Source organism: Ctenopharyngodon idella, chromosome 22, assembly GCF_019924925.1.
Source record: "Ctenopharyngodon idella isolate HZGC_01 chromosome 22, HZGC01, whole genome shotgun sequence".
Classification (NCBI taxonomy): domain Eukaryota; kingdom Metazoa; phylum Chordata; class Actinopteri; order Cypriniformes; family Xenocyprididae; genus Ctenopharyngodon; species Ctenopharyngodon idella.
This window is the reverse complement of record NC_067241.1, coordinates 11,145,048-11,170,863: the sequence shown is the minus strand read 5'-3', so window position 1 is coordinate 11,170,863 and position 25,816 is coordinate 11,145,048. Positions and strand designations below refer to the sequence as shown.

The following is a 25,816-nucleotide window of genomic DNA, read 5'->3' as shown; positions in this document are numbered from 1 at the left end:
TTTGTTGCACAAGTGCTTAAAGATTCTTATTGTGTTGATCAGGATGCAAAAATAGCACTATACAAATATAAAATTACACCAAATTCTGAACAAAGTCACCGGAACACTCGTTATATCGCAATTACGATTTCTGAACTCGTAAGTAAACTTCCTAGAGGACTTAAAAACAGCATAAGGGCCTTAGAGTCAACATGAAAGTGTCTGCAACCCATTCAAACTGGATTTTATGCAACAGGGATTGATTGGATCATAAAAAGTCCTTATATGACAGGCTGTTGATGGGGGAGGGGCTAAAATAAGAGGGCTTGATGATGTCAGTTTCAGAGGCTGAGTGAAATTTAATGTTCACAATAATAATAAAGTAATACATAGCACTAATGTTGATTTCATGTTGACTTTAAAGAAGGTGAGGTTCAAATCTACAATCTTTTGATTACCAGTCAAGATCTTTAACCACTGGGCTTCATCACTCCCTTTTTGGGTATGTGCTTTTTCTGTTGATGGAAATGCAAATGTGCCGATCACAGTGCTCAGAAGTTGTTTGCGAAACAGCAAGAGATGCTAACACCCATCTGTGTCGGTTTAACCAAAAAGCAAGCATCTAAACGTAAAGGAAATGGGAAAGAAAAGATTCTCCAACACCCTCAGCGTCAGATAATGGACTGCTAATTTCCCTCCTGTTTTCACGCAGGTTCAGCGAGGGTGTTCATGTGGACACGTGTGCATCTGGATAATAAAGACTAATGAACATAAACGGCTGTTTAAAACGCAACCAGCTGCAGTGTATTAATGTCAGACAGAGAGAGGGAGAGCTGTTTCATAGAGCAGCGAGATGATGTTTGATGAGTTGTGTTAGACTAAACTTTCCCGAAGGTAAGGAAATGGAAGATGGAAATAAAATCATTTAAAAAGAAACAGGGCTAGGTGCTAACTATGGACACCTTTTTATATCTGCTTAATGGCTGAAGAAACACAGTTGTAAATGTAGGAATAATTATGCAGACCCACTGTGTCTATTTCTTTTCTTTTCACTAAACACGCACACACATATTCCCTCATTTCTGTGTGAGGTAGAACTAAATGGTCTCCTTCGGCGGCTCATTATCTCTCCATTTATCCAGCCTGGCTGGAATGAGTCACTGCTTTTGACACATGATCTCGTGTGTGCTGTCAGATGGCGTTACGTGTGAAGGGCTACATGGAGAATACTGTATGTGAGTGGCCATGTATTAAAAGTGTGAGATTTAAGACTTTGCCATTTAACAGCCTATTCTGGCTTGCTTTGTTTGAATTCTGATGTACTAGTCAGAGAAGAAGTCATATTTTTCCCATCTTTTCCTCTTCAGAATGACCTACCACATACTATTTTTCAAACAAAACTAGTATGCAACATTTATACTGTGTATAGCAAGTGAATTTTCTGTATTCATTAAATAGCTTTTCTTTCTCTTACCTCGTCTTTGTACTTGGTGATGTAGGAGTAGATCTCGTGGAGGGCGCTCATGCTGTTGAACTGGCTCAGGTGGAGTCTGGACTGCTCCGCGAGATAAGCGCTCATGTCCTGATCACTGATGGCGGGCATGCGCGCGATATCTGAGTAATACCTGCAGGATGGCAAGGTCCAGATGAGCGTGATGATTTGGGGTCTTTGAAAGTTAAAATTAACGACTAATAAGGGAATTTTGTGCTAGATGTATCCTAAGCAAGATGTCTGTCCGCTTACCTTTCTACCCAATTCTTGTAATTGGGAATATCTTTAGCGTAGAGCAGCTTATTGGAGGGGGAATCTTTGCCGAGCTTGTGTTCAGATGTGGAGCAGGAGTCCATGAAGGTTTGGGCAACTACGGAGAGACATGCATCCGTGATGCTGTTCTTGTGGATGTCAAACACAAACTGAGGGTTCTTGATCACATTCACCCAGAACCTTAATGGCAAACTAAAGACAAGGGGAAGAAAATGGATAGATAATGAGAACAAAATCTAGCTGATTTCATTAAAAACAGTTGTTTTGAATGAGATGTTCGATCAGCGTCGCTCCTCACCAGTTGCTCTTCCAGGTGTGCCGAACATCTGAATCTGTGATTTGGTGTTTGTCCGCCTGCTCATCCAGGAAGTCAAACATGTATTTGATGGCGAGAGGGAGGGCACTGCCACGGTGTGCCGTGCTGAATATCGTCTCAAACAAATCATCGACAAATTTCTGTAATGTACCCTGTAGTGAAAGAAATCAGAAGTGTTTTGACAATTACCCAAAACTCTCAATGAATATGTTAAATGCCTTATTTTTCATACAATAAATATAAAATCAGTGGTTCTCAAATGGTTTTGACCCCAAGACCAAGATTTTGACATCAAGTTGCACCAAAATACCTAAATTTACCAAAATTTAAAAAAAAAAAAAAAATATTGAAATGGTTTATTATCGCCATCAACTACATAAGTTTAACAATGTGCAAATATTAACATGAAATATACCGTAGAGTTTGACTGTTAATGTCATCAACAAAAGATATGGGAAACGTTTTTCTTATCTATTTTAAACGTTTAACTATTTTTATTATTTTAATTTATTATTTTAAAATGTATTTAATTTTGGTTTATTTTTATTTTACTATTTTATTTTTATTTATTTATTTATTTCATTTATTTAATTTTATTTAATGCACAATATTATAGTTAGTTGGATTTTATTATTTGCATTTAGCATCTTTTTTGTCCCCCAGCTGACAACCACTATATTACAAATGACAGAACTTTGACCCACAGAAAACACCGGAAAAGCCTGAAAACAAACATTTTCTCAGCTGTAAACCTTTCCTAATGATCACAATGGCTACTTGCACAAAATCGCTACTTGCAAAAACTTACTAAAAGGAATAAAATCGCTAAAGACCCTCGAGCAGCCGAACCGGAGATGTCGGTTTATTCATCATGTTTGAGAGCGGGAGAACAGCAGTGGCTCTCAGATAATACGGAGTGTGTTGATTAGGATGCTGGTGTGTGTGTGTGTGTGTGTGTGTGTGTATACGAGACAGACAGACACAGTCCGCGTGGTTTCCCAGCATTCATTCCGCGCTCTGTCACCACGCACCATGAAGCACTCGATCCACAACAAATTACCTGTCTCCTGCTGTTCTCTTCCGCTCCAGCATTACATTTATCTATCGTTTTTTATTATGTATCAAAATTGACCACCCGAGAGGCTTGTAAACATATTCTGATTTCATTTTTTCCTAGCCTAACAATTAGGAGGCAAAGCAATAAGCTACAGAACCAAGAAACGGGGAGAGAGAGGAATGAGGGAGGAAGACAGAAAGGAAAAATGAGATAGCAAGAATATTATATTGTGTCCTAACCAGGTGCGATATGATGAGATACAAGCAATTTGTCTGTCAACACCGAATGTGGCTTTGTGATGTGACACAATCATAGCCAATCAGAACATATTTGATGTTTAATATGCACATTGGGCAGGACCTTCCAGCATAACAGATATAAAACCATGCAATCAACAAAATGTCCTCTCCATCATTGCTTGTTGAATTTGGTTAGGAAAAAAGAAAATTTTTGCATCGTCTTTATCATCCTCAAAACTTCAAGATGGACAGACTAAAGCCCCCTTCACACTATCAGCAACATGCAGCGACAAAACGATTTGATCCCATTCATTTTCAATGGAAAGCTGGCGACAGCAACCGTTGTTGACCAGAAGTGGGCGTGTCCAGTGATGCGACAAAGTTGGCAGATGTTTAACTTTATGCAAATGAAAAACGACTTTCAGGAGCGACAACCAATGAGAGTGAAGTCAGTGGAGCGCACGTGGCAGTAGCGAGATGGAACAGAGCCTGAATGGTTTCATGAACCCAGATAGACCGGCGCTTACACTTTCGCTGCAGATAAATAGCTGTGATTCTCGTTCATCTTTAATATTAAGCATTTTATGCGCTGATTCCATTTATATTGCGTCTTTTCCCTCCAAAATGTTTGGTTTTTAGCGGCAAGAAAATGGATTGGTTGTCTACAACATGGAATAGCATCCATGAATGTCATTCACAAAAGTTATTAGGCAACCAGTAGTGGGAACGCGGGAACTAGCGTCGCTGGCAGTGTGAACACAGCTTAAAGATCACCTTAAATAATAAGAAAACTTCATGAAAGCTCACCTTAGTGGCCAGCAGTCGTGTCAGGTAGATCTCCGACACCATCTTGCTCCCGCGATCACCCTCGCGCTGGTCTGCGTGGTCGTGGTTCTTGACGAGGTGCCAGAGCTTGGTACCGCTCTCTAGATCGGGTGTGATCATGGGCGTCCTGGACCGCAGACTGTCTGGGCTGCTGGCTGTCCTCAACATGCTCTCTGAAGAGAAAGATAGAGTCAATCATCAAATAATTTCCAGCATTTTATAACATGGATAGCTATATTTTTGACATTTACTAGGTGACAGAACTATAAAAGCAGCTGTTTTTTCCATGTTCACTATTTAGGGGAGCAGTTGTGGCCTAATGGTTAGATAGTCAGACTGGTAACCCGAAGGTTGCGGGTTCGATTCTCAATACCAGTAGGAAATGACTGAGGTGCCCTTGACCAAGGCACCTAACCCCCAATCACTCCCTAAAATGGAGCTAAAATGGCTGCCCACTGCTCAGGGAGTGTGTGTTCACTACTGCAGAGGACAAATTCAGAGTATGGGTTACCATACTTGGTCTTCACATGCCACTTTCACTTTAGTGAATATTGATGTGTTTTTATCATTGCTCCTAATACTGCCGATATTTTATAAAAGCAATACGCCATAAAAGGCCATGCATTACAGTAATTTTACCTTTGTCAAGGGTGTTATAGGCACTCATACAGCATTAAAATCACTGTAACGCAGAGCCTCTCAAGGCTTATTGCTTTTATTTCATCATAACCTGGAAGGTTCAGAATCTCTGGCAGTATTGAACCCATACATATAATACAAAACGAAAACCTAAACTGCATAAAAGTCACATCGGCGGTTGTAAATCAGGTCCGGCGGTCTCTTCTATCTGATGAGCAGTCGGCTGCTAAATACCCAGGAGTTACACATCAAAGATGAGAGCAGAGAGGAGCTGAGCTCTGGCTAATGGATGGTTAAGCACAGTAATCTGTCTGAGGATAAGGCATTCTGGGTAAGGATCATTTCCTGTGGATGCCCTAAACTACAATGAATATACTGCATCTGCAGAATCCATCAAAAACTCCCTCAGGTTTATTCTATCCTTAAGTGGCAAGTGGGAGTGAAAGATAGAGTCCCGCGTCTGGAGTCTAGTTAATCAGTCACAGACTGGCAGGCCGGCGTGCTTGAAAGAAACAGCCACTGTAAGCTTAATTCAGCCTCTCGCAGTGCTTTTATATTACACCGCATAAAAAAGTCAAGGCTTAGAAAAACATAATAGTAAAAAAGCAAATAAATAATAAATAAAGGAATAAATAAACCAGGAAATGAGAATTTTTAAGCAACACGGAGACCACAAGATAATGGAGATAAACACTAATGGCTGAGACTTAGACTACGCAAGTACATGAACGCAGACTTCATGCACTGAAATGTGTCAGAACGCAATTCATAATGTAATGCAAGTGTGTGTTGCGTTTGTAGTGTTGCCACAAGGATAGGCATTAGCATAAACGGTCTTCTACAGTCAATTTGACATGTAGCTACAGTAACTGAAAAATAACATCAAGTTCAACACAAGGCATTTTAAAGTAACTATCACCCTCAACGGTACATGTAAAATATAAATCACTTATAAATCATTTGAAAACTATTAGTTTATAGTTAATTAATAGTTTATAACTGTAGTTTATAAAGGAACTCTTAAAACTAATGCAATTAATGTCCAATTAAGGTTGGTTTAAAACACTTAATTAATGACATTTTCCAATATTCTGTGACCTAATCTAAAGTGAGAACTATTTACGATTAATAAGTTGTTAACAAAGCATTATCTAACTCTTTATATATAACCTAATCAAACAATAATAATTTGTCAATTAGAATGAACTCATTATTTGTATATTGTCTTTTAATGTATTACAGTACTACAGTTTATAAACTATTAATTAACTATAAACTAATAGTTTGCAAATGATTTGTAAAAACTTTATTATTGTATACTCATTAAAAAGTGTTACCAAATTCTCTTTTTTTATTAAAGCAAGCTATAACCATTCAAAAGTTTGGAAAGAAATATTTTGAGCAAAAATGCATTAAATTGTTCAAAAGTGACATTTATAATTAATAAAGACCTTTATAATGTTACAAAATAATTTGATTTCAAATAAATGCTGTTCTTTTGAACTTTCTTTTCATCAAATAAATCTGAAAAAAGTATCACAGTTTCCACAAAAAAAAAAAAAAAACTTTCGAAATACTGCTTCATGAAGCTTCGAAGCTTTACGAATCTTTTGTTTCGAATCAGTGGTCCGGAGCGTGAAAGTCACGTGATTTCCATAAACAAGGCTTTGATACGTCATAAGTGTTTCAAAATTTCAATGGTTCACGTGACTTTGGCAGTTTGATTCACGCTCCGAACCAATGATTCGAAACAAAAGATTTGTAAAGCTTCAAAGCTTTATGAAGCAGTGTTCTGAAATCGCCCATCACTAGATATTGTTGAATAAAGTCCTTATTTTTTGCGCACAAAAAGTATTCTCGTCACTTCATAACATTAAGGTTGAACCACTGTAGTCACATGAACTGTTTTAAATATGTCTTTAGTAGCTTTCTGGGTACTGAAAGTGTTAATTGTCTTGCTGTCAATGCAGGCCTCACTGAGCCATCGGATTTTATCAAAATTATGTTCCGAAGATGAACGAAGGTCTTACAGATGTGGAACGACATGAGGGTGAGTAATTAATGACAGGATTTTCATTTTTGGGTGAACTAACCCTTTAAGCAGCACAACTTTTTTTCACCATTGATAATATTAAGATATTAATATTTTTGTGTGTGTGTGTGTGTGTGTGTGTGCACCAAATCAGCATATTAGAATGATTTCTGAAGGATCATGTGACACTGAAGACACTGAAGACAAGTAATAATGCTGAAAATTCAGCTTTGCATCACAGGAATAAATTACATTTTTAAAAGCATTAAAATAGAAAACAGTTATTTTAAATAGTAATACTTTTTCACAATACTTTTTTTTAATTTACTGTATTTTTGATTTTAAAAAATGCAGCCTTGGAGAGTATAAGATACTTCTTTCAAAAACATTAAAAAAATCTTACCCATCACAAACTTTTTAACAAATGTGTATGTTTTTTGTATATTTTACTTTCTAGATATTGATATCAGCCACAAAAAAACCCATATTGGTCGTCCGCTGGCCAAACAACTGCCTTTGCAGATGTGTTTCTATATTTTTATGAGTATGTTTCTGGTTGAACAGGCCATTCATACTTGCACGGCGCTAGCAATGTGCAAGTGTTTGTATCTCGTTCCTCAATGCGACACAAATTGCATATAATGTTCAGCTCAGGGTAATAAAGGATGACACGAATATATAAAAATACCCAGTGAGCAGTCTGAAATAAGACTTCCTCTGTTCTCTCCTGCGGCTTGTGAATGCATCGTTCATTATTAATGGTACGAGTGTCAAACTTCATTACGGAGGCCCAGGGAGATGCATATCTGTCCAGTGCTCTTATCGCCATGTCCATTCTGGAGGCTGGGGAGGAATGTTCATTTGAGTATTGAAGATATGAATCCACTTCCTGTACCGAGGGATTTGGAACAATATTCAAAGGTATTTTCATGAGCTTACATTTCCAGGAAATCAAGTAAAAAAGATCATGTAATAACAACGATCTGCATCGGTGTCACTCTGACACCACAGCGACTGCGGTAACCGCTGCCGTTTCCATGGCAACGAGCGAAACACGACTTGAACAACAATACGAATGTGTGTCCAGTGTTTGAGCACTCAGAGAATTATCCGAGACATGAAGCCCCCTCTCAAAGGGAAATATAATGGACGTCTGCCATGAGAGAGCCATGGCTTGAGTGCAGGTAATTCTGCGGCAATCACGGATACTCGCTTCTGAGGAGGACAGACAACATTAAACAGCTTTTTCTCTCTGATCCGCTTTTTTTGGGTTGAGGAACAAAACACCTTCAGTCCTATGCTATCATCACCTCTTATTCGCACAAACACCCAAAGTGCTTGGAAAACAAAACAAAATCATCACAAAGAATAGTGAAAAACATCAAGTCCGCCGGCTTTTTGAAATCGAGACACGAGGACACGATTCTAGTGCGAGTCCTCGTTTTCAAGGGAAAATGGAGGCCAGTGAGCTTCTGGGTGCAATAAATACAAATTTCTCACTTGAATATGGCAGACGTGATCTCGCTCTTCTGAAGAAAGTCTCTGAGGAGACGAGATGTGGAAGTTCTGAGGGGAACATCAAAACAGGAAGTTGAGACAGAGTTCTTACCGTATCTGCTGAGGGACTTGGTGAAGGTGGACGAGTTTGAGATGTTGTACGCAGAGTTTTGCTTTGGCACCAGGGCGATAACAGACCCATCTGTTACCTGAGGACAGTGAGGAACTCAACATTACTGCAAAGCTCTCAAAAAACACATTCACAGACACATTAATCTATATTGTGAATTATAATCTGCAAATCAAAGGTATATTACATCACAATACTACAAATCATAATGGATGTACACTGCCAGTCAATAGTTTGGAATAATTATATATATATTTTTTAAAAAAAGCACCAAATCAGCATTTTAGAATGATTTCTGAAGGATCATGTGACACTGAAGACCATATTTATAACAATTTTATTTGTATATTTTAAAAAAATATTTTTGATCAAATAAATGCAGCATTGATGAGCATTAAAAACTTCTTTCAAAAACATAAAAAAAAATCATAATTATTCCAAACTTTTGACTGGTAGTGTATGACATTTGAATAAAATGTCAACTTGATCATGTTTTGTAGTTAAGACCAAAAAACAACTTTTAAATGTGTTCCCACTTTACGTGACCAGTGAGTTTCCATGACTTTTACAGTCATTCATGATTAATGCGTATGTATTTTAAAAATAATTTTCCATTACCATTTGTATGCCAGGAAACAATCCTTGGAATTAAGTGATTATCTTGTACAAAAGTCTCCAAAAAGATAGAAAGAAAAGGAAAAAAATCACAACAGAAATTGCTATGATTTCTAACATTTTAATACATTTCCATGATGTTCCAGGCCTGGAAAAAACAACAACAACAACAAAAACAACAAAAAACTGACATTTCCAAAGTTTTCCATGACCATGGGAACCCTGAATATGCTCAGAATACACCACCTAATTCTGACATTCCTTGTCCATAACATCTGTATTTTCCTTATTATTGCTCAGGTGTGGACAGTGACCGTACCTGATAGTGTGCAAGTGTGTTCAGGCGTTTCCAGTCATTATCAATCTTAGTAGTGACATCCTCATCCTGCAGAATGATCCTCGCCAGTCGCCCCTGGCGCCACTCTACAACAAAAAACAAGATGAAGGTGTGTGTCAATGGGAATGCTGACATTTCATGTTTAAAAAAACAAAACAGTATTTGCTTATTTATGAATACATTTTCCAATTGAGGACGTCCCCAAATGCCTCCCAAAGAAAGTTTTGTCATATTTAGCTCACTTTTGGGGACAATTTTGTACTCGAACTCTAGCTATGCGTGTAAACACGGACATCACTCCCACAGCAAGGACGACTGACCACTTGAGGGAAGCTTTCCTCTTTAGAAATGCTTCATTTAGAGCACATAACCTTGTGCAGACCTTGTCCGAATCTCCCTGTGCAGAGTGAAGTCACTTTTCCTAGCTGAAAAGATATGAAAACATGAACTGGCTGTTAACAGAGGCTGAGTGACAAGTCTGACTCTGGGTCAGATCTAAATGACGGATCTGATCAAGGTCATGGGAATGACTATCGTAAGCCTCTTACAAGCAAACCATTCCAATAAACAACCTTGTTTGTTTGTTTGGTTTTTTGCAGGGGAAGTCGCAGTTTCTTATTTCGAAACAGGTTCTGAAAGACAACTGCCAAGGAGCAGAGCAAAGCCAGAAGAGATCTGCAGCTGATAGCATCACTCTGTCTGAGCCAGATGACAATCATGTTGGGAACTGCTCTAGCTAATGGGATCTTGCTGTGGATGATATGGTTCAGTGTCTATTTCCCTGGTGCCCACAACGGTGACTTCAGCATCCATTTATATCAAGCTGCTGATAAGCTGAACATTTGTATCAGCTGACAGTACCTGCTCTGAACAGAGGCGTTTGATTACAAGAATGTGCAAAAGGGATGCTAATAATTGTTTAATAATTTAAATAAATATTTTAATTGTTTAATAAATTAATATATATATAATGTATTATATATATATATATATATATATATATATATATATATATATATTATATATATATACACACACACACTATATGTATGTGTGTGTATAACATATCACATATAAATAAATAAATAGATAAATAAATGAATAAATATGATTATTAAATATTAGTATAAAAATATCATTAAAAGTATTAAAGTATTATTAATATTATCAAAATTAAAAATTAGGTTATGTGTATATAATATTTGGATTCTTCCACATGCATTTTAAAGTCAATATTTAAATTGATTCAATTATTTGAATAACTGATTAATTGACATACCTTACATGCAATATTTCACTGATATATTCACCTAAAGCATAACAGCTCTGCCACCCACTCATCCAAACGGCAAATCTCTCTAGGGTTTTTCACACTGCATTTAACCCTGGGTAAGGCCACTTTTAACCTCAGTTTATGCAACATTTCACTCTTGTAATTTTGAAAGGGGGTTAGCACCACTTTTAACCCTGGGATATTGAACCCTCCCCGACTGCAGCAGCAAAGGTACACACTATACAGTGTGAAATGATGCAGTGCTAAAATGTTACAGCGAAATATTTAGCAACAGACAACTAATCACAAACTGCCTCAGCACTGACCTCATTAAATATTCATGTGCTTTGCACAGCCACAGAAACTTTCACTTGAACATGAAAACATTTTCACAGATGGACAACCAGTTATTAAAACCAATCAATCTTATTGACCTCATAAATATGCAAATAAGAACATTAACCCAGGGTTTCCAAATGTAGAGTATGAACCTAACTGCCCAGGATTAATTGCAAACCAGGGCAAAGAGTCAAATAGTGTGAAACATGAAACAAGTTAAGCCAGGATTTTGCTATCCAGGGTTTAGAATAACCTAATGATTCTTTCTCAAGAGTTTTTCAAGAGCTCTTACCCAGGTCCATGTCTCCAGCTTTGGGTCTCTGTGAGTAGGGGCTTCCTTTATACACAGCATCCAGAAGCTTCTCCTTCACCTGGGTGATTGTATCACAGTTCAGGCATTTCACCGTCACCTCTGGGCCATTCTCATTCTCCGGGTTTACACAATGAAGTGTCTAAAAAAAGACAAGATAAATCAGTCTGGGCGATTTATAATTAGCTTCTAGTTTGAGCAGTTAAAGCACTCAGTACTGTAAAGACAAGTCGAAAACACCATGGCTCTGTTCTAAAACCAACTGAGCTGCCTACACAGGCAGCTGCCTTCTAAAAAATATCACAAGTGACTGATTTGGAATGCTCTACATTTGGAACTCCATCAGAAAGGAGCATAAACACTCTAAATGAAGCACAAAGAGAAACGACCCAATTAATTTCTTGAGTTTCTTGTTAGCATGTTGGTAAGCTAACAGCATAATACTCTAAGCAAATACATATTTTGAAAAATAGCATTAAAAAAAAAATTAGCTGGCTACCTTTCGGTAAAGCTTTCATGACAGGAGTGCACCTAGGTTTTCCTTGCACATGGTTTTTGTTAAATCAGCAGAAGGGACGGTCAGCAAAATGTAGGAAGCTAAAGTTAATACACTTTAGGGCTTTTCACACTGCGCTTAACCCTGGATTATCGTTGTTCTAAAGCCCACTTTAAACCCAGGTAAAAGAACATTTCACACTTGTAATTTAGACTCAGGGTTAAGAACACTATTGCAGTCACAGAAACGCTACATCATTTCATTGTTTTAAGGGGAAAAATGTCAAATGGTGATTGCATTAATTGGAGTGAAGATGCAACCATTTTAGTCTTTTATTTATAGCCTGTAAAGTCCATTTAGGAAAAACTTGGAACAGGGCATGTGAACAGGTCACATGTTGTGTTCAATCAAATCAGTGACACTAACACGACAAATATGCAAAAAGGATGTTATCCCAGGGTTTAGGAATGTACAGTGTGAAACGTCAGCTTATGAATACCAGGATTAGCAGTATGAGCAGTGAGAAACGTGAAGCAAGAAAAACCCAGGATTATGTTTACCTAGGGTTTAGTTTGACCCAGGGTTAATTATTTCACGTGTGATTAAAGATTACTTTTCCTCTATAACAATGTGCATGAATTGTGCACAACAGGACTAGCAACATTTATTAAGAATACAAATAAGGCAATTTTCATTTAATCTTGATTGCAGAGACATAAAGACACATCCTCTGTCCTTTAGATGAGTGAGCTAATGTCATGTGCTGTACACCGAGTGTTTGCTTGCACTGACCAGCGTCTTATAGTCAATCTGTTGTCGGATGAGTTTGTCCTCACTGAGGGAGTATCGGGCCTCTCCGGTGATGGCGTCTATAGGGCCTTTTTCCATCTGCTGTTTAATAGCACAGTACAGCATGAAGAGAGGCTCACCTGCACACTCCTGTAGAGAGAGAAAGAGTGTCAGAAACAACAACAGCGTGTTAGGACTCCACAATGTCACGAATACATGCACCGTGAATTTTTTCACCTCATAAAAAGTGAAAGACAAAGCAAAAAGATGACGCAATCAATAGCCCTTCTTTCCTTTCATAGTAACACATAGACATAAAATGCATTTCAGGTATGTATATTGAGTAAAACTTGATTACTGATAAACTGTCACTTCAGATGTGGAAAACAAGCGGCTATAATGGTACACCGCTTTCAAATAATCACAAGGACTTGCCAATCAATACAACCATTAGCCTCTCACACCCTCAAAAAGCCCCTCTCGAAAAAGACAAACAGTTTAAACGTAGGGAATAGAGAGAGCAATAGATGGAGGTTAACGATTGGGAGGAAGCACTTAAACCCCTTTGTGAAACAAACGGATAGGTGAGGAAAGAGAGAGATGGCTGGGATGTGGATTGATAGGCTGATTTCTACATTAGTATTAAATTTTTTTTTACTGGCTAACAAACAACTTTATGTTTTTCAGGTTCTTAATTATTCATATTTATGTTTCTGGCAACTAACTAAAATAAATATGTTTACGTTAAAGTACTAAAAGTAAAAGATAATAAAAAGGACAAAAAATAGTATATAAATAATACTAAAATATAACACTGCCAACTGCAGCTTGTAGGGCAGGAAAATATGAGTTTGGACAGTTTGGACTCTACAAAACAAATCAGACTCAAACTTGGTAGCGACTCACCAGTTCTGCCGCTAATTTGAATTGGCTAAATGGCAACTGTGGGTTTAAAATCTGACTTAAAATCAATGAATAAACTTGCTTAGCAATCTTACTCATTCAGATTACACGTAGAATACATTATGTGAATTACGAAATTTGAAGTTACAATGAATAAACTTTCTAATCACAAGTTTCCAAGGAAGCTATGAGAAATCTGAAGCTACAATCTGTGAAATTAGCAATTAGCAATCATCATTGTTGCTTCTTCATTCAATCTTCATTCTTTGTAGCTTCAGACTTTTCATGTGTATAAACTTGCTAACTTGGCTAGTCACTAATTTCTGAGGCAGAAACTAGTGACTAGCCAGTTTATTCACTGCAGCTTCAGAATACACATAGCACTTACTGTGTGAATTACAGATTACCACACAAAATACAGTGAATAAACTAGTTTCTGAGGCAGAAGCTACAAAGGTTCTGAAGCTACAAGCTACAATGAATTACGTTTCTGAGACAGAAACTAGCAGTTAACAATCTTATTCAATGTAGGTTCAGATTTTCTTGTGGTATGTGAATAAGCTTGCTAATCGCTAGCTTTAGCTTCAGAAACAAGTGATTAGCCAGTTTATTCACTGCAGCTTCAGATTACACAGCATAAATTGTGTGAATTATACAGTACATTACCACACAAAATCTAAAGCCACAATGAATAAACTTGCTAATCGCTAGTTTCTGAGGCAGAAGCTACAATGAATCTGAAGCTACAATGAACTGTAATGAGTTTCTGAGACAGAAACTAGCAATTAGCAATCTTATTCATTGTAACTTCAGATTACATGCAGAACACATTGTGTGATTTACACATTATCACACAAAATCTGAAGCTACCCTGAATAAACTTGCTAATCGTTTCTAAGGCAGAATTTACAAAGGGTCTGAAGCTACAATCGAAGCTACAATGAATTGTAATGAGTTTTTGAGGCAAAAACTAGCAATTGGCAAGATTTTTCATTAAGCAATCAAGTCAAAATCTGATATAATTTCCAAAGATCGGTCAAATTTTAATGCAGGAGACTCGTAAGTCATGAATTACAGAAAGCTGTCACACGCGAGATACATCAGGCTTGTATCCCTCCTCAACCGACCCCCCGACCGCAGTGATTATGATGGGCACGGTGAAACGAGGAAACCCGCCGTCTTCCTCCGCCTCACGTATACCCACACAAAACAGTTTCCTCTGGTTTCCTCCATCACTTCATCCTGTTTTACTCCACCCACCCTCCCACCATATGCTGTTAACGTCTCGTTAGCATCTGCGCTAATTAAGCCGACAGCTGCTAACGAGAGGGAGCGTGAATACATCACTCTTAGAGACCCCCACTGCAGCGCACGCGGCCGAGAGACCAGACCTCATCCCACGCTCTAGCTTCATTAAAGAAAGAGACAGAAAGAGAGCGAGAGAGAGCAGACCACATAGCCAGACCTCACCCACCCATAGGGCTAATGAACAGTAGCAGGAAAATATCCTGTTGAAATACAGAGCTAGCAGATCAATTATTCCACACTACAGCCTTGAGCAGACCTCGTTCAAAAGCACCACTGTGGCCAGAATGTTGATAAAAAACTGCACTTTGTGAGAGTGATTCCTGGGAAGGTTTGACTTGTGTCAGTTTGCTTCAACTGTGCTGTCTGAGCCGTGTCATCATATGTGATATTACAAGCTGTGTGTTGGTGACAACAGCTTGTCAGTTCCACTAACTCACGCCACAATCCCATCCGTCTAAAACAGCGCCGCTTTTCCTAATGCTAATTAGCGATCACAAACTGTCTGCTTCTGAACTTTTGTCAGCTAGCAGAGGAGCCAAACGAGGCCTGGAAACAGACAGGGCTTGAAACTGACTTCAAATGAGCAAATCGGAATTGGCTGATTTGGTCTAAAATGAACAGTTCACCCCAAAAAATAAATAAATTCACCTTCGTGTAATTCTAAAGCTGCATGGATTCCATAGTTCACAAAAGATATTAGGCAAAATATTCATGCTGCTTTTTTCCAGCATGTGAATGAAGACAGACACTGTCAAAGTCCAATGATAAATGAAAAGAACAGTATCAAAGTTTCATTATTTTTTTTTTTGCCATATGATTGCTTTGTGTGGGACTACAGTGTATATACATAAGTCGAGTACTTCAAGTACATTATTGCCTTTATAAAACATTTACCACACAATACAAATATTAAAGCCAAAAAATATGTATCAATGCAACTTTCATGAAGTAAAATCACTAAAAGCCTTCCTTCCGCTAGAAAAAAAAGTCCCTGACCATGAACAGCAACAGAAGTTACATTATTACACCATTAGATGGCGGCAAAGACTGTCTTTATGAGTGTGTCAGTCAGTAGCGAAGGCTTTTATATTGAAAAGACTGAATTGTTGTGAACACGGAACAAGACGCAACTGACAAATGCTTTGACTAGCGCTGTCAGTCACGGGAAAACCTCTTAACTGTTAAAAGGACAAGATATTGCAGTGGACATTTTTTTTTATTATGAATATAGGACTGACCTGCAGGAAAGTGCTAAATCTGAATGAGGTAATAAACTCGCTGACTCGATCTCTTTCTCACAATACTCTTCTAGTTCTACATAATACAGTAAGCTTCAATGAACAACATCAATTGAGAACATACAGTTTACTTTGCTAAGAGTGGTTGCTAAGGGTGTTGTGTAGTGATACACAGAACCGTTGGGTGAAGCGGTCATAGCCACGTTTTATAGTGTTTTATATATATTTATGGTCACTTGTCTGATATCAGTCTATTATTAGTAGTAGTGTAAATAAATTGACAATTTTCATCTCTTGGATGAACTATTCCTTTACAAACAACATTCTATGTTGTCAAATAATGCAAAAGTGCGTTCAATTAGTGTCATCTTTAAATGAATTTCTTTGATGTGAAAGTATTCTAGACTTGCGTTTCCTGTTGATTAAAATTCTTCCAGTGCATGCTGAGCCCTGCATGATTGAACTAATAAAACTAGAGAGCTGCTAATGCGAGAGAGACAGAGAGACAGACAGACAGGGGAGGATGCGACATCCTGCAGCTCAATCACGCTCTGTGAGTGGCGTCATGGAGCGAAGCAGGATGGGGGGTGGGGGGCAGAGTACAGGAGTGTATAAAAGGAGAGGGAGCTAAGAGCTGATGAGGACTCAGATGCAGAGGTGCCGCTAGGGATGGCCTTTGACCTGACAGACACAGACAGACAGCTTCTGTCTCTTAATTTGTCATCATGTTGAAACTACTGGTAGGAAGGCTCTCTGGTTGCCCTATTCTTGTAGAATAAAAAGTGCAAATTCATTTTTGTGTTTTTGTATGTGTGTTTGGGTACATTTTTGTTTTTTCAGGAGTGAGTAATTACAGACTTCACACAAAAACGAAAATTCTTTCACTCACTCTCATGTTGTTTCAAAACTGAAACACTTTCTTTCTTCTACAGAACACAAAAGCTGATATTTGGAAGGTTTCAATTGTCCATATGATAAAAGTCAATGGGGTCCAAACAACTTAACTTTTATTGTATGGACAAAATTAAAAAACCTATCCCTTTAATACACAAATGTAGATTCAGGGTGATTCATTAGACTGATTCAAACAAATCGAACACATTTAAAATTTCTCTTTGACTGATTCATTAGAAAAACTGGCTCATAAGTTGCATGAATCAGACTTGTGAATCAGACTGTGAAAACTCACAACTCAGGTAAAAAAATAAATAAATAAAATAACACGGCACTGCAGATTCAGTAGTGCATAAAACAAGATTACTATTCAAAAAGTTGGGGTCTGTAAAATATTTAAAAAAAAATCTTAATATTGTGAAATATATTTTTGAATATATTTAAAAATGTAATTTATTCCTGTGATGCAAAGCTGAATTTTCAGCATCATTACTCCAGTCTTCAGTGTCACATGATCCTTGAGAAATCATTCTGTTGATTTGGTTGCCAAGAAACACTTATTAATATTATCAGTGTTGAAAACAGTTCTGCTGCTGAATATTTTTGAGAAACCGTGATAATTTTTTTTTCAGGATTCTCAGCTAAATAAAAGTATTTATTTCTTAAAATTAAAATAAATAATGACCCCAAACTTTTAAACAATATTGTACATACTGTACACACTTACTTTTAAGAACTTGTACAGAAGAAAAGTGAACCAGTTTGTAAGCATCTTCTCAGCAACAGACTCGGTCCTAAAAGCAGAGAGGAAAAGAGATTTTAGAGATTTAATCATACAATAAAAATGCAATCCAAAAGTAAATAAAAGCCTTCTCAAAGAAAAAAAAAAAAAAAAAAAAAAACCTCCTAATGTGGCACTTGTGAAAAAAAAAACCTACACTTTTTTTTTTTTTTTTTTCAAAATAAACCACCAATCTTCATTAAGACCAGACAATTACAGTAATTGGGCGACGTCTTCCATTAATGGCCAACCTGTCGCCAGCCGAAGACCCCCCAAAAGCTTCCTCAGAACAGAAGTAATTAAAGCAAGATGTAATTAATGGACTTCAATGCTCCTAATTCATCTGTAGCTGGCAAACGAGAGCGACTGCTAGCGCGGGCTACTAACTGCGGCTCCTTCCTCCCTCAGGCCCACCAGGAGCCTTTTCTGCTGTTCAATAATGCATTCACATAGACTTACCAACTCCCATTACTTCCTTACATAAGGGCCTATTATTAAATTATATGCTCATTAATAAAACGGTGAAGGGGAGATAAGGTGAATGGAGTGGGACAACAGGTATTTTATGAGGGGCAAGTGTCCTGAATAGCTCATTAGCGCACTTCGAAAAGTGCGCTAGATTCAGGGTTGACATTCGGGTGAGATGGAAAGTATGAACTTACAGGAACTTTTGTGTGTCAGGGAGAAAATTTGAGGTGGCATTTCCAGTCTAGGAAAAGTCTACTTAAAATGATAGTTAAGGTTTCTTGCACGAAAATCATGATTTAGTTTTACAGAACTATATTCTACCCTCTCTATGACCCTCAGTGCATCCGAAATCGGATACTATCCATTTGTTACTACATTTCACAACAGTTAAAATAACTACGTTCTGTTTAGTACGAATTAAATTTGGCGTACTGTTTTTTGCGTACTTATAGCAGGGAAGAATTCGATTTTGGACGCAGCGGCTGTTTTTGCTCCTGTACCTTTAAGAGATTTAAAACTAAATTACCTCTGTTTTAATTAGCTAACTCTTTATATCTCTGTGTTTGTGTGTTCTCTCCCACCTCCTGAGCAGCAGTTTAGGGTGGTTCTTGCTCTCCAGGTTCTTGTCGATGAGGTCAGAAAGCAGCTGTTTGAGGACTCCTGTAGCGTACTCCATCTCTCCCTGTAGAGCTGTCATGATGAGTGATGCCACGTTGCCACGGTCACGCATGGAGAAGGAGCGCTGAGCTTCGAGCGTGCGGATAAATGTCAGGAGGAAGTGCTTCTTGGTGAGGAGTTGACCAAATAGAGTCAAGGCCTTCTCGACATTAGCCTGCACCTGTGTGAAAAACACACAGAGCATCTCATTATACAGTGTAGAATAAATTATGACAGATATGTTGTGTTTTGTTGAACAGACAAAATAGAAACATCAATTACAGTACAATATGATTAATATTCATTTAAAATGATCCTTTCAAAGGCTCTAAATTCTTTTTCAACATTGGGTCTCATTCATGAAACACGAGGAGAATGAATCTACACTACTGTTCAAAAGTTTGGAGTCTGTAGGATTTTTTAATGGATTTGAAAGATGTCTCTTATGCTCACCAAGGCTGCACTGATCAAAAATATAGTAAACAGCAATACTGAGAAATATTATTACAATTTCAAATAACTGTTTTGTATTTTAACATACTTTAAAATGTAATTTATTCATATGATGGCAAAGCTGAATTTTCAGTATCATTACTCCAGTCTTCAGTGTCACATGATCCTTCAGAAATCATTCTAATATGCTGATTTGCTGCTCAAGAAACATTTCTTATTATTATCAATGTTGAAAATAGTTTGTGCTGCTTAATAACAATGTGGAAACATTTTGTGATACTCTTTTTTAGGATTCTTTGATGAATAGAAAGCTCAAAAGAACAGCATTTGAAACAGAAATCTGTTGTAACATTATACATGTCTTTAGTGTCACTTTTGATCAATTTAACGGGTCATTGTTGAATAAAAGTGTTAAAATTTCCTGATAATTTACTCACCCCCATGCCATCCAAGATGTTTGACTTTCTTTCTTCAGTCGAAAAGAAATTAAGGTTTTTGAGGAAAACATTCCAGGATTTTTCTCTTTATAGTGGACTTCAACAGTTACCAACGGGTTGAATGTCCAAATTGCAGTTTCAGTGCAGATTCAAAGGGCTCTACATGATCCCAGCCGAGGAATATGGGTCTTATCTAGCAAAACAATGGGTCCGTTTTTAAAAAAAATAAAATTATATACTTTTTAACTACAAATGCTTGTCTTGCACTGCTCTGCAATGCGCCACGCATTCTGTAATCACGTCAGAAAGGTCATGCGTGACGTATGTGGAAGTACCGAGCAAGTGTTTACAAAGCGATCGTGCAAAGACTAAGTCAAATGCACTTTACAAAAATAGGTAAAACAATGATGTCGGACGATTTTGAAGCTGGAGGAGAAAATGAGATGGAGTTTTTTGCCCTACCGCGGTACTTCCGCCTACGTCATACGTGACCTTTCCAACGTGATTACGTAATGTGTGGCGTATCGCAGAGCTAGTGCAAGACGAGCATTTGTTGTTAAAAGGTATATACATTTTCATTTTTTTTTTTATAAAATGACAGATCGATTTGCTAGATAAGACCCTTATTCCTCGGCTGGGATCATGTAGAGCCCTTTGAAGCTGCACTGAAACTGCAATTTGGACCTTCAACCCGTTGGTAACTGTTGGAGAAAAATCCTGGAATGTTTTCATCAAAAACCATAATTTCTTTTCGACTGTAGAAAAAAAAGACAAACATCTTAGATGACATGGGGGTGAGTAAATTATCAGGAAATTTTAATTCCGAAGTGAACTAATCCTTTAAGTACTTAAAAAAAATCTTACTGATCCCAAACTTCTGAATGGTAGCTCATACCTAAATTGTTGCCCTGATTCATTTACGGTATATAACTATTTATTAATTTATTCAATTTTATGATTGACAAATTCGTTCTGTTTGTGTTTTATGCTTGAGGCCCATTAATCTCAATTCAACAACACTGGCTTAACAAATGCCATGAATTTGGGGGCGGGACTATCTTTTTAACTGGCCAATAGCAGAGGCGAACAACATTAAATTACATTATTCAATGCATTAAACTTGTGTAATATGACCAAATTTGATTTTATTGCATAGTGATTTTATTGTATACTGAACAAGTGGGTTAGGATTTTAGTTGTTTTTTTTTTTTTTAAACGATTTAAAACTTTAAAAAAAATATTTTTTATTATAACAATCAGTGATCAGTTGTGCACTGTAAAACCAGTGAAATTTTTGAAAGAAAGTAAATAAAGTCAATTTCATGTTGCTTTTAATGTTTTTGATTGACACATTCTGCCTTTCTGAAACACAAAGTCAAAGTCCTTTAGTAGAGCAAACAGCGTTCAAGCAGAAGTCCACATGAGGGACGTGCTGCTTTCTGATTGACATCAAAGGGAATCCAAGATGCTAGCAGCTCAAAACACAACAGAAGGAAATGCAGAGTGAGGGCGAGGTGGAGCTGAGGAAGGACAGAGAGAGAAAGAATACAGCAGGAAGCAGACGTGACCTCTGTGTTCAGGAGCGAAATGTGGCGATGTGTCCTTCCAGGATCCGCAGAGCGGCACCTGTCACTTTTCATCTGCCTCACCTTTTCATACATCTTACCTGTACAATTTCTTGAAGCTACATATTTGAAAGTAAAACAAAGTAATATCTTACATGTGTCCTAAAGGGATAGTTCACCCAAAAATGAAAATTCTGTCATCATTTACTCACCCTCAAATTGTTCCAAACCTTTATAAATTTCTTTTTTAAAGAAGGTACAAAACAAAAGAACACAAAAGAAGGTATTTTGAAGAATGTTGGTAACTAGACAGTTGATGGGCTGTCTGGTAAAAAAAAAAAAAATACCATAAAGTCAATGGGGACCAGAAACTGTTTGGTTACCCATATTCTTCAAAATATCTTCTTTTGTGTTCAACAGAAGAAAGAAATTCATACATGTTTGGAACAACTTGAAGGTGAGTAAATGACAGAATTTTTATTTTTGGGTGTTGTCATTTGCTTGGTTCCCACAGCAACGTCTACAGAGTAGCCCCGCCCACAGTGAAATCTCATTGGTGCTTCACATACCTCTACATAAAACAGTAATTATCTCACATTGTTGCTGGGAACTTTTCACGGCTGGTTAAAACAAAGCCCCATAATCCAAATAAATTACGAAAAACAAAAACGAACAAATAAAATCTCCGTGCAAGGATGCTGGAATCAGACTTCAAAGCGAACCGGCGTCTGTTATTGTCCCCTTCAGCACCTTATGCACCATGTAACCTGACAAAGGCCTTTTTTTCCGACAACACAGACTAATAAAGTGCCTCAATTCTTCTCTGCTGAGCCGAATGAAATTTGCAGCCTCTCGGGGAGGCCGATTGTACTGTAGGTTGCTTTGGGGCGAGAAGCTACACAGAGCAATAAGGGTCTGAGCCATGCGCATAGGCACTTGATTACGCCGGGGACTCGGGGGCAAATACAGTGAAAACAAACCCCAGATGAAATAATAAACATGTGATCCCTCCGCAAGCCAACACCATGACCTGCCGTACGCAGGCCGAAGGACGTAGCATGTTGGAGTAATGGAGTATTTAATTGCGCTGACCAGTGCGTTTTGAGGTTTTGGGATTGCTCGTTTAGTGGCGTTGTTTTCTTTAGCTCGTGCTATTACGTGTCAGTCATTAGCGTCTGGCTCTACGGTACAAGAGGTCACAATCTGTAACGTATTGAACTCTTTCAACTCCAAATTGTAGGTATTTTTTCACTCTCTCGAGAGTCACCGACCCCATTTATCAGAAGCAAGTGATGTCAAAAAGATTGGTAACCGAATTTACAATATACATTATGACCTTTCAAAGCATCAATGCCGTTATTGCAGTTTATACAATCTCAGCCATACGTGAGGGCCTGATGTTGTTTTTTCGAGTATTAGTAGTGCTCTACTGATTTTTGATTGCATTGTTAGTTCTGCTCTAGGGTTACCATGGCGATGGCGATGTACTGACCCGTACCTCCATCTCCTTGAGCACCGGGTGGTCCTCGATGCCGGGGAACAGCACTCTCATGGCGTAGGTTCGGTAGTCAAGGAACGGGATACCTGCCCCATCCAGCTCCTGGGTCAGCTCGTGGATGTCGGTTTGGAGTTCGGCAAATGCTGTGAAGAGGAAAAAAAATGATCAACACTAAAGTTATATGATTTTTCATTATTTTAAAATAAATAAATACATTCAAATAAAATCCAAGATAAAGGTTTAAGAGAGCTGCTAAGGAAAGATGCTATAGGCAAAATACAGTTTATTTTCAATTAATTTTTTTGTTTAGATTTTCATATTACAAAAAAATTATTAAATCAAAGGAAATCAAATCAGTCACATCAATATATATATGGGTCATTGACGAATAAGGTTTTTAAAAGTGTAAAAAAAAACATAAGGGAGATATAATCAATTTTGAAGTTTTATTAAGTGTTAACTTAACTTTTATAATCAATTAACACTTCTTTTGTCATTTTTTACAAGATGGACAAAATTTGTCAACAAAAAAGTGATTCGGTTTAACCAAAATTTCTGTTTTACCGAATGACACTTTTGGTTATACCGAATGACGATATTTTCAAACAATGCTAACAGACTGATGTCTAGCTAGTTAGCTAGCTAGCAAAAGGACAATCAATCATTTTATATTTAGTACAAGTTTTTAAAATATTACAACATTTTCCATGTTTTATAGCGGTTGTACCGAATGACCTGATGTTTCAGGACATGCGTATGAGCAAGTGAAAACATGAATTTTTCAAATAGTTAAGAGAGAGTTAGTTACTTTGCTTCATGACCATGTGGTCCTTTACAGGTGTCTGAATAATGTCACATCCTGTCACATGATATTGACCACATGACTTAATCCAAAATGGTCCCTTTATATTGGTTACTCCGAATTACATTAATGAAATTCATTTTTCCAGACATTCTTTCTCATAACAAATCATTGACTTCAACACATAATTTTAATACCATTTAATACCATATACTATGTTGATATATGATGTTATAAAATATAATAAAAAATATATACATTTATTACATTTTAAGATATTTTAATCACAAATGAAATGGCTGTATTGGCCTTTGGACGGTTAAACCGAATGACCTTTTAACACTTAAAAATCTTTAAAATACCTTTATATGTAGCAATATATAATTAAACCCTTTTGGATTCAATAAAAGAGATCTAGTTGTTGTACTACCTTACATACTTTGGATGTCCTATCTTTGTTTTTTATTATTATTAAGGCCTTAGGACAAAAAAATGACCCGTCACATCATTGACCCATATACAACCATCTACTACTGTAGATCTATACAGGCAACTCAACCCTCAACATATTTCCAGAGTAGTTTTGCAGTGCAGAGAAAGATTTATTAATAATAATAATAATAAAAATCAGACCAGGGTACATTTACAGTATACACTTGTGTGCATAATAAAATATCTCATAACCGAAGTTTGGTTTGCTTTAAGCCTTCTCTGAGTACGAATAAAAATAAACTTCAAATAAAGCGGTTTTATTGGAAACTTATGGAAAAACGTGGTCACTGGAACCCTTGTGAAATAATAAGTACTTGTTGGGTAAACAGAAGTAATGCTAAGTCTGTCAATCTGTTTGTTTACTCGGTTTATGACTAATTTGGTTTTGCTATTCGAAAAGAGCGGGAGGGAAGAGACGTAAGAGACAAAGTTCACGGGAAAAGAAAGTCAATTAATTGCATGAGTGGGTAATTAATAAAGGAGCGGAGCTTTTCATGCATAATTTCCTCCAGCTGTTGTTCCTCCTCGTTGTCCGCTGGGATACGAATACTGAAGCAAGAAGCTCCTACTCTAAATGAGGGTTTCTCATCTTAAAAATACTACACAAATATTATTCAAGATGAACTGCCCAACGGGATTTTCAGTCTCCTGATGAAAAAAAAAGAAGAAGAGGAAGTGACAGGCCTAAAGAGCTTTTAATTCAATGGTTCTTTCTCGTCAAAGTGCACTTGAAAGGCCTAACAAAGATTTCCAACATGAGGGATGGCCTTGTAATTCAATTTTGCTTCATTACTTGGAGAGGCGCGTGTCGGATCGTAAAGCACGAGGGGGCATTACAGACAGCTTGAATGTGAATTTTTAAAGGCTTCCTGTTGTAGTGGTCAAAACATTACGCCTCTCAGGAAGAAGCGGCGCTGGCAAGGTCAGCCAGCAAAACATTTCCTTTAGTGCAGAAGCTGTTTGTCAAAACAAGTTTGAAAAGTTTCATACACTGCTGATAATGCGTTTCTTTCTGAAATCGTTCCTTTAGTTGTGAAAGCACTCAAAGTGAAACAATTCCAATTACCGTGATGTCCACACATGCTTGCGCTAACATTTCTGGGCTAATGTAAAGCAGAGAGGCGAAGCTGATATCCCCACTGAGCGTTTCTGGTATCTAAACCGGCGCTGGATAGCTCGCTAATTAGCCATTAGCCGTGCCTTTGTTTGTTTGTACCACTGCGCTCTCTGATGGGCTGCATCATGGCTCAGTAAGCCTTTGCACATGGTAAATCGCATGTCCCTGGATGGCTCTCGCCGGTCCACACCCCATGCGTGTGCACGTGAAACACCATCATGACAACATACACCCTCCCAAATGCTATACAGATATACAGATTTCTCACGGTGGAATACTTTGTGTAGCACACTTAAGCAGCATCCACTAGAGGTGGGCAATATGACCAAAAAGTTATTTCATGATATGAGACTTTTTATTTCATGATAATGATATATATCATATAGTTATTTTATTTTGTTATATAACAAAAGAACAAAGAATTAAATTACAAAAAATAGGACAAATACGGTAGAAATACGAATGAAATAAACTACGTTTTGCAGGTACAGTAGGTATATTTAACATGTATACACTTTTATTGTAGTATAACATCTTTTGTTGTTTGATTATCATTAATTACACA

At 37.4% G+C, this 25,816-nt stretch overlaps 1 protein-coding gene across 2 annotated transcripts in view; it reads right to left on the bottom strand.

Annotated features, from left to right (window-relative positions):
- Positions 1 to 25,816, bottom strand: part of plxna1a (plexin A1a) — a 230,202-nt gene that overhangs the window by 5,051 nt on the left and 199,335 nt on the right. The window contains exons 21-31 of one of the 2 annotated variants that reach the window (XM_051879527.1): positions 22,835 to 22,983; positions 18,812 to 19,068; positions 17,709 to 17,775; positions 12,642 to 12,788; positions 11,336 to 11,495; positions 9,414 to 9,517; positions 8,462 to 8,558; positions 4,164 to 4,354; positions 2,043 to 2,212; positions 1,724 to 1,936; positions 1,454 to 1,604 (exon numbers count right to left, since the gene is read on the bottom strand). In XM_051879527.1, the coding sequence (XP_051735487.1) occupies positions 1,454 to 1,604; positions 1,724 to 1,936; positions 2,043 to 2,212; positions 4,164 to 4,354; positions 8,462 to 8,558; positions 9,414 to 9,517; positions 11,336 to 11,495; positions 12,642 to 12,788; positions 17,709 to 17,775; positions 18,812 to 19,068; positions 22,835 to 22,983 (1,706 nt within the window). The remainder of the gene's footprint in view (positions 1 to 1,453; positions 1,605 to 1,723; positions 1,937 to 2,042; positions 2,213 to 4,163; positions 4,355 to 8,461; positions 8,559 to 9,413; positions 9,518 to 11,335; positions 11,496 to 12,641; positions 12,789 to 17,708; positions 17,776 to 18,811; positions 19,069 to 22,834; positions 22,984 to 25,816) is intronic. The other variant, XM_051879528.1, reaches the window with a different exon arrangement.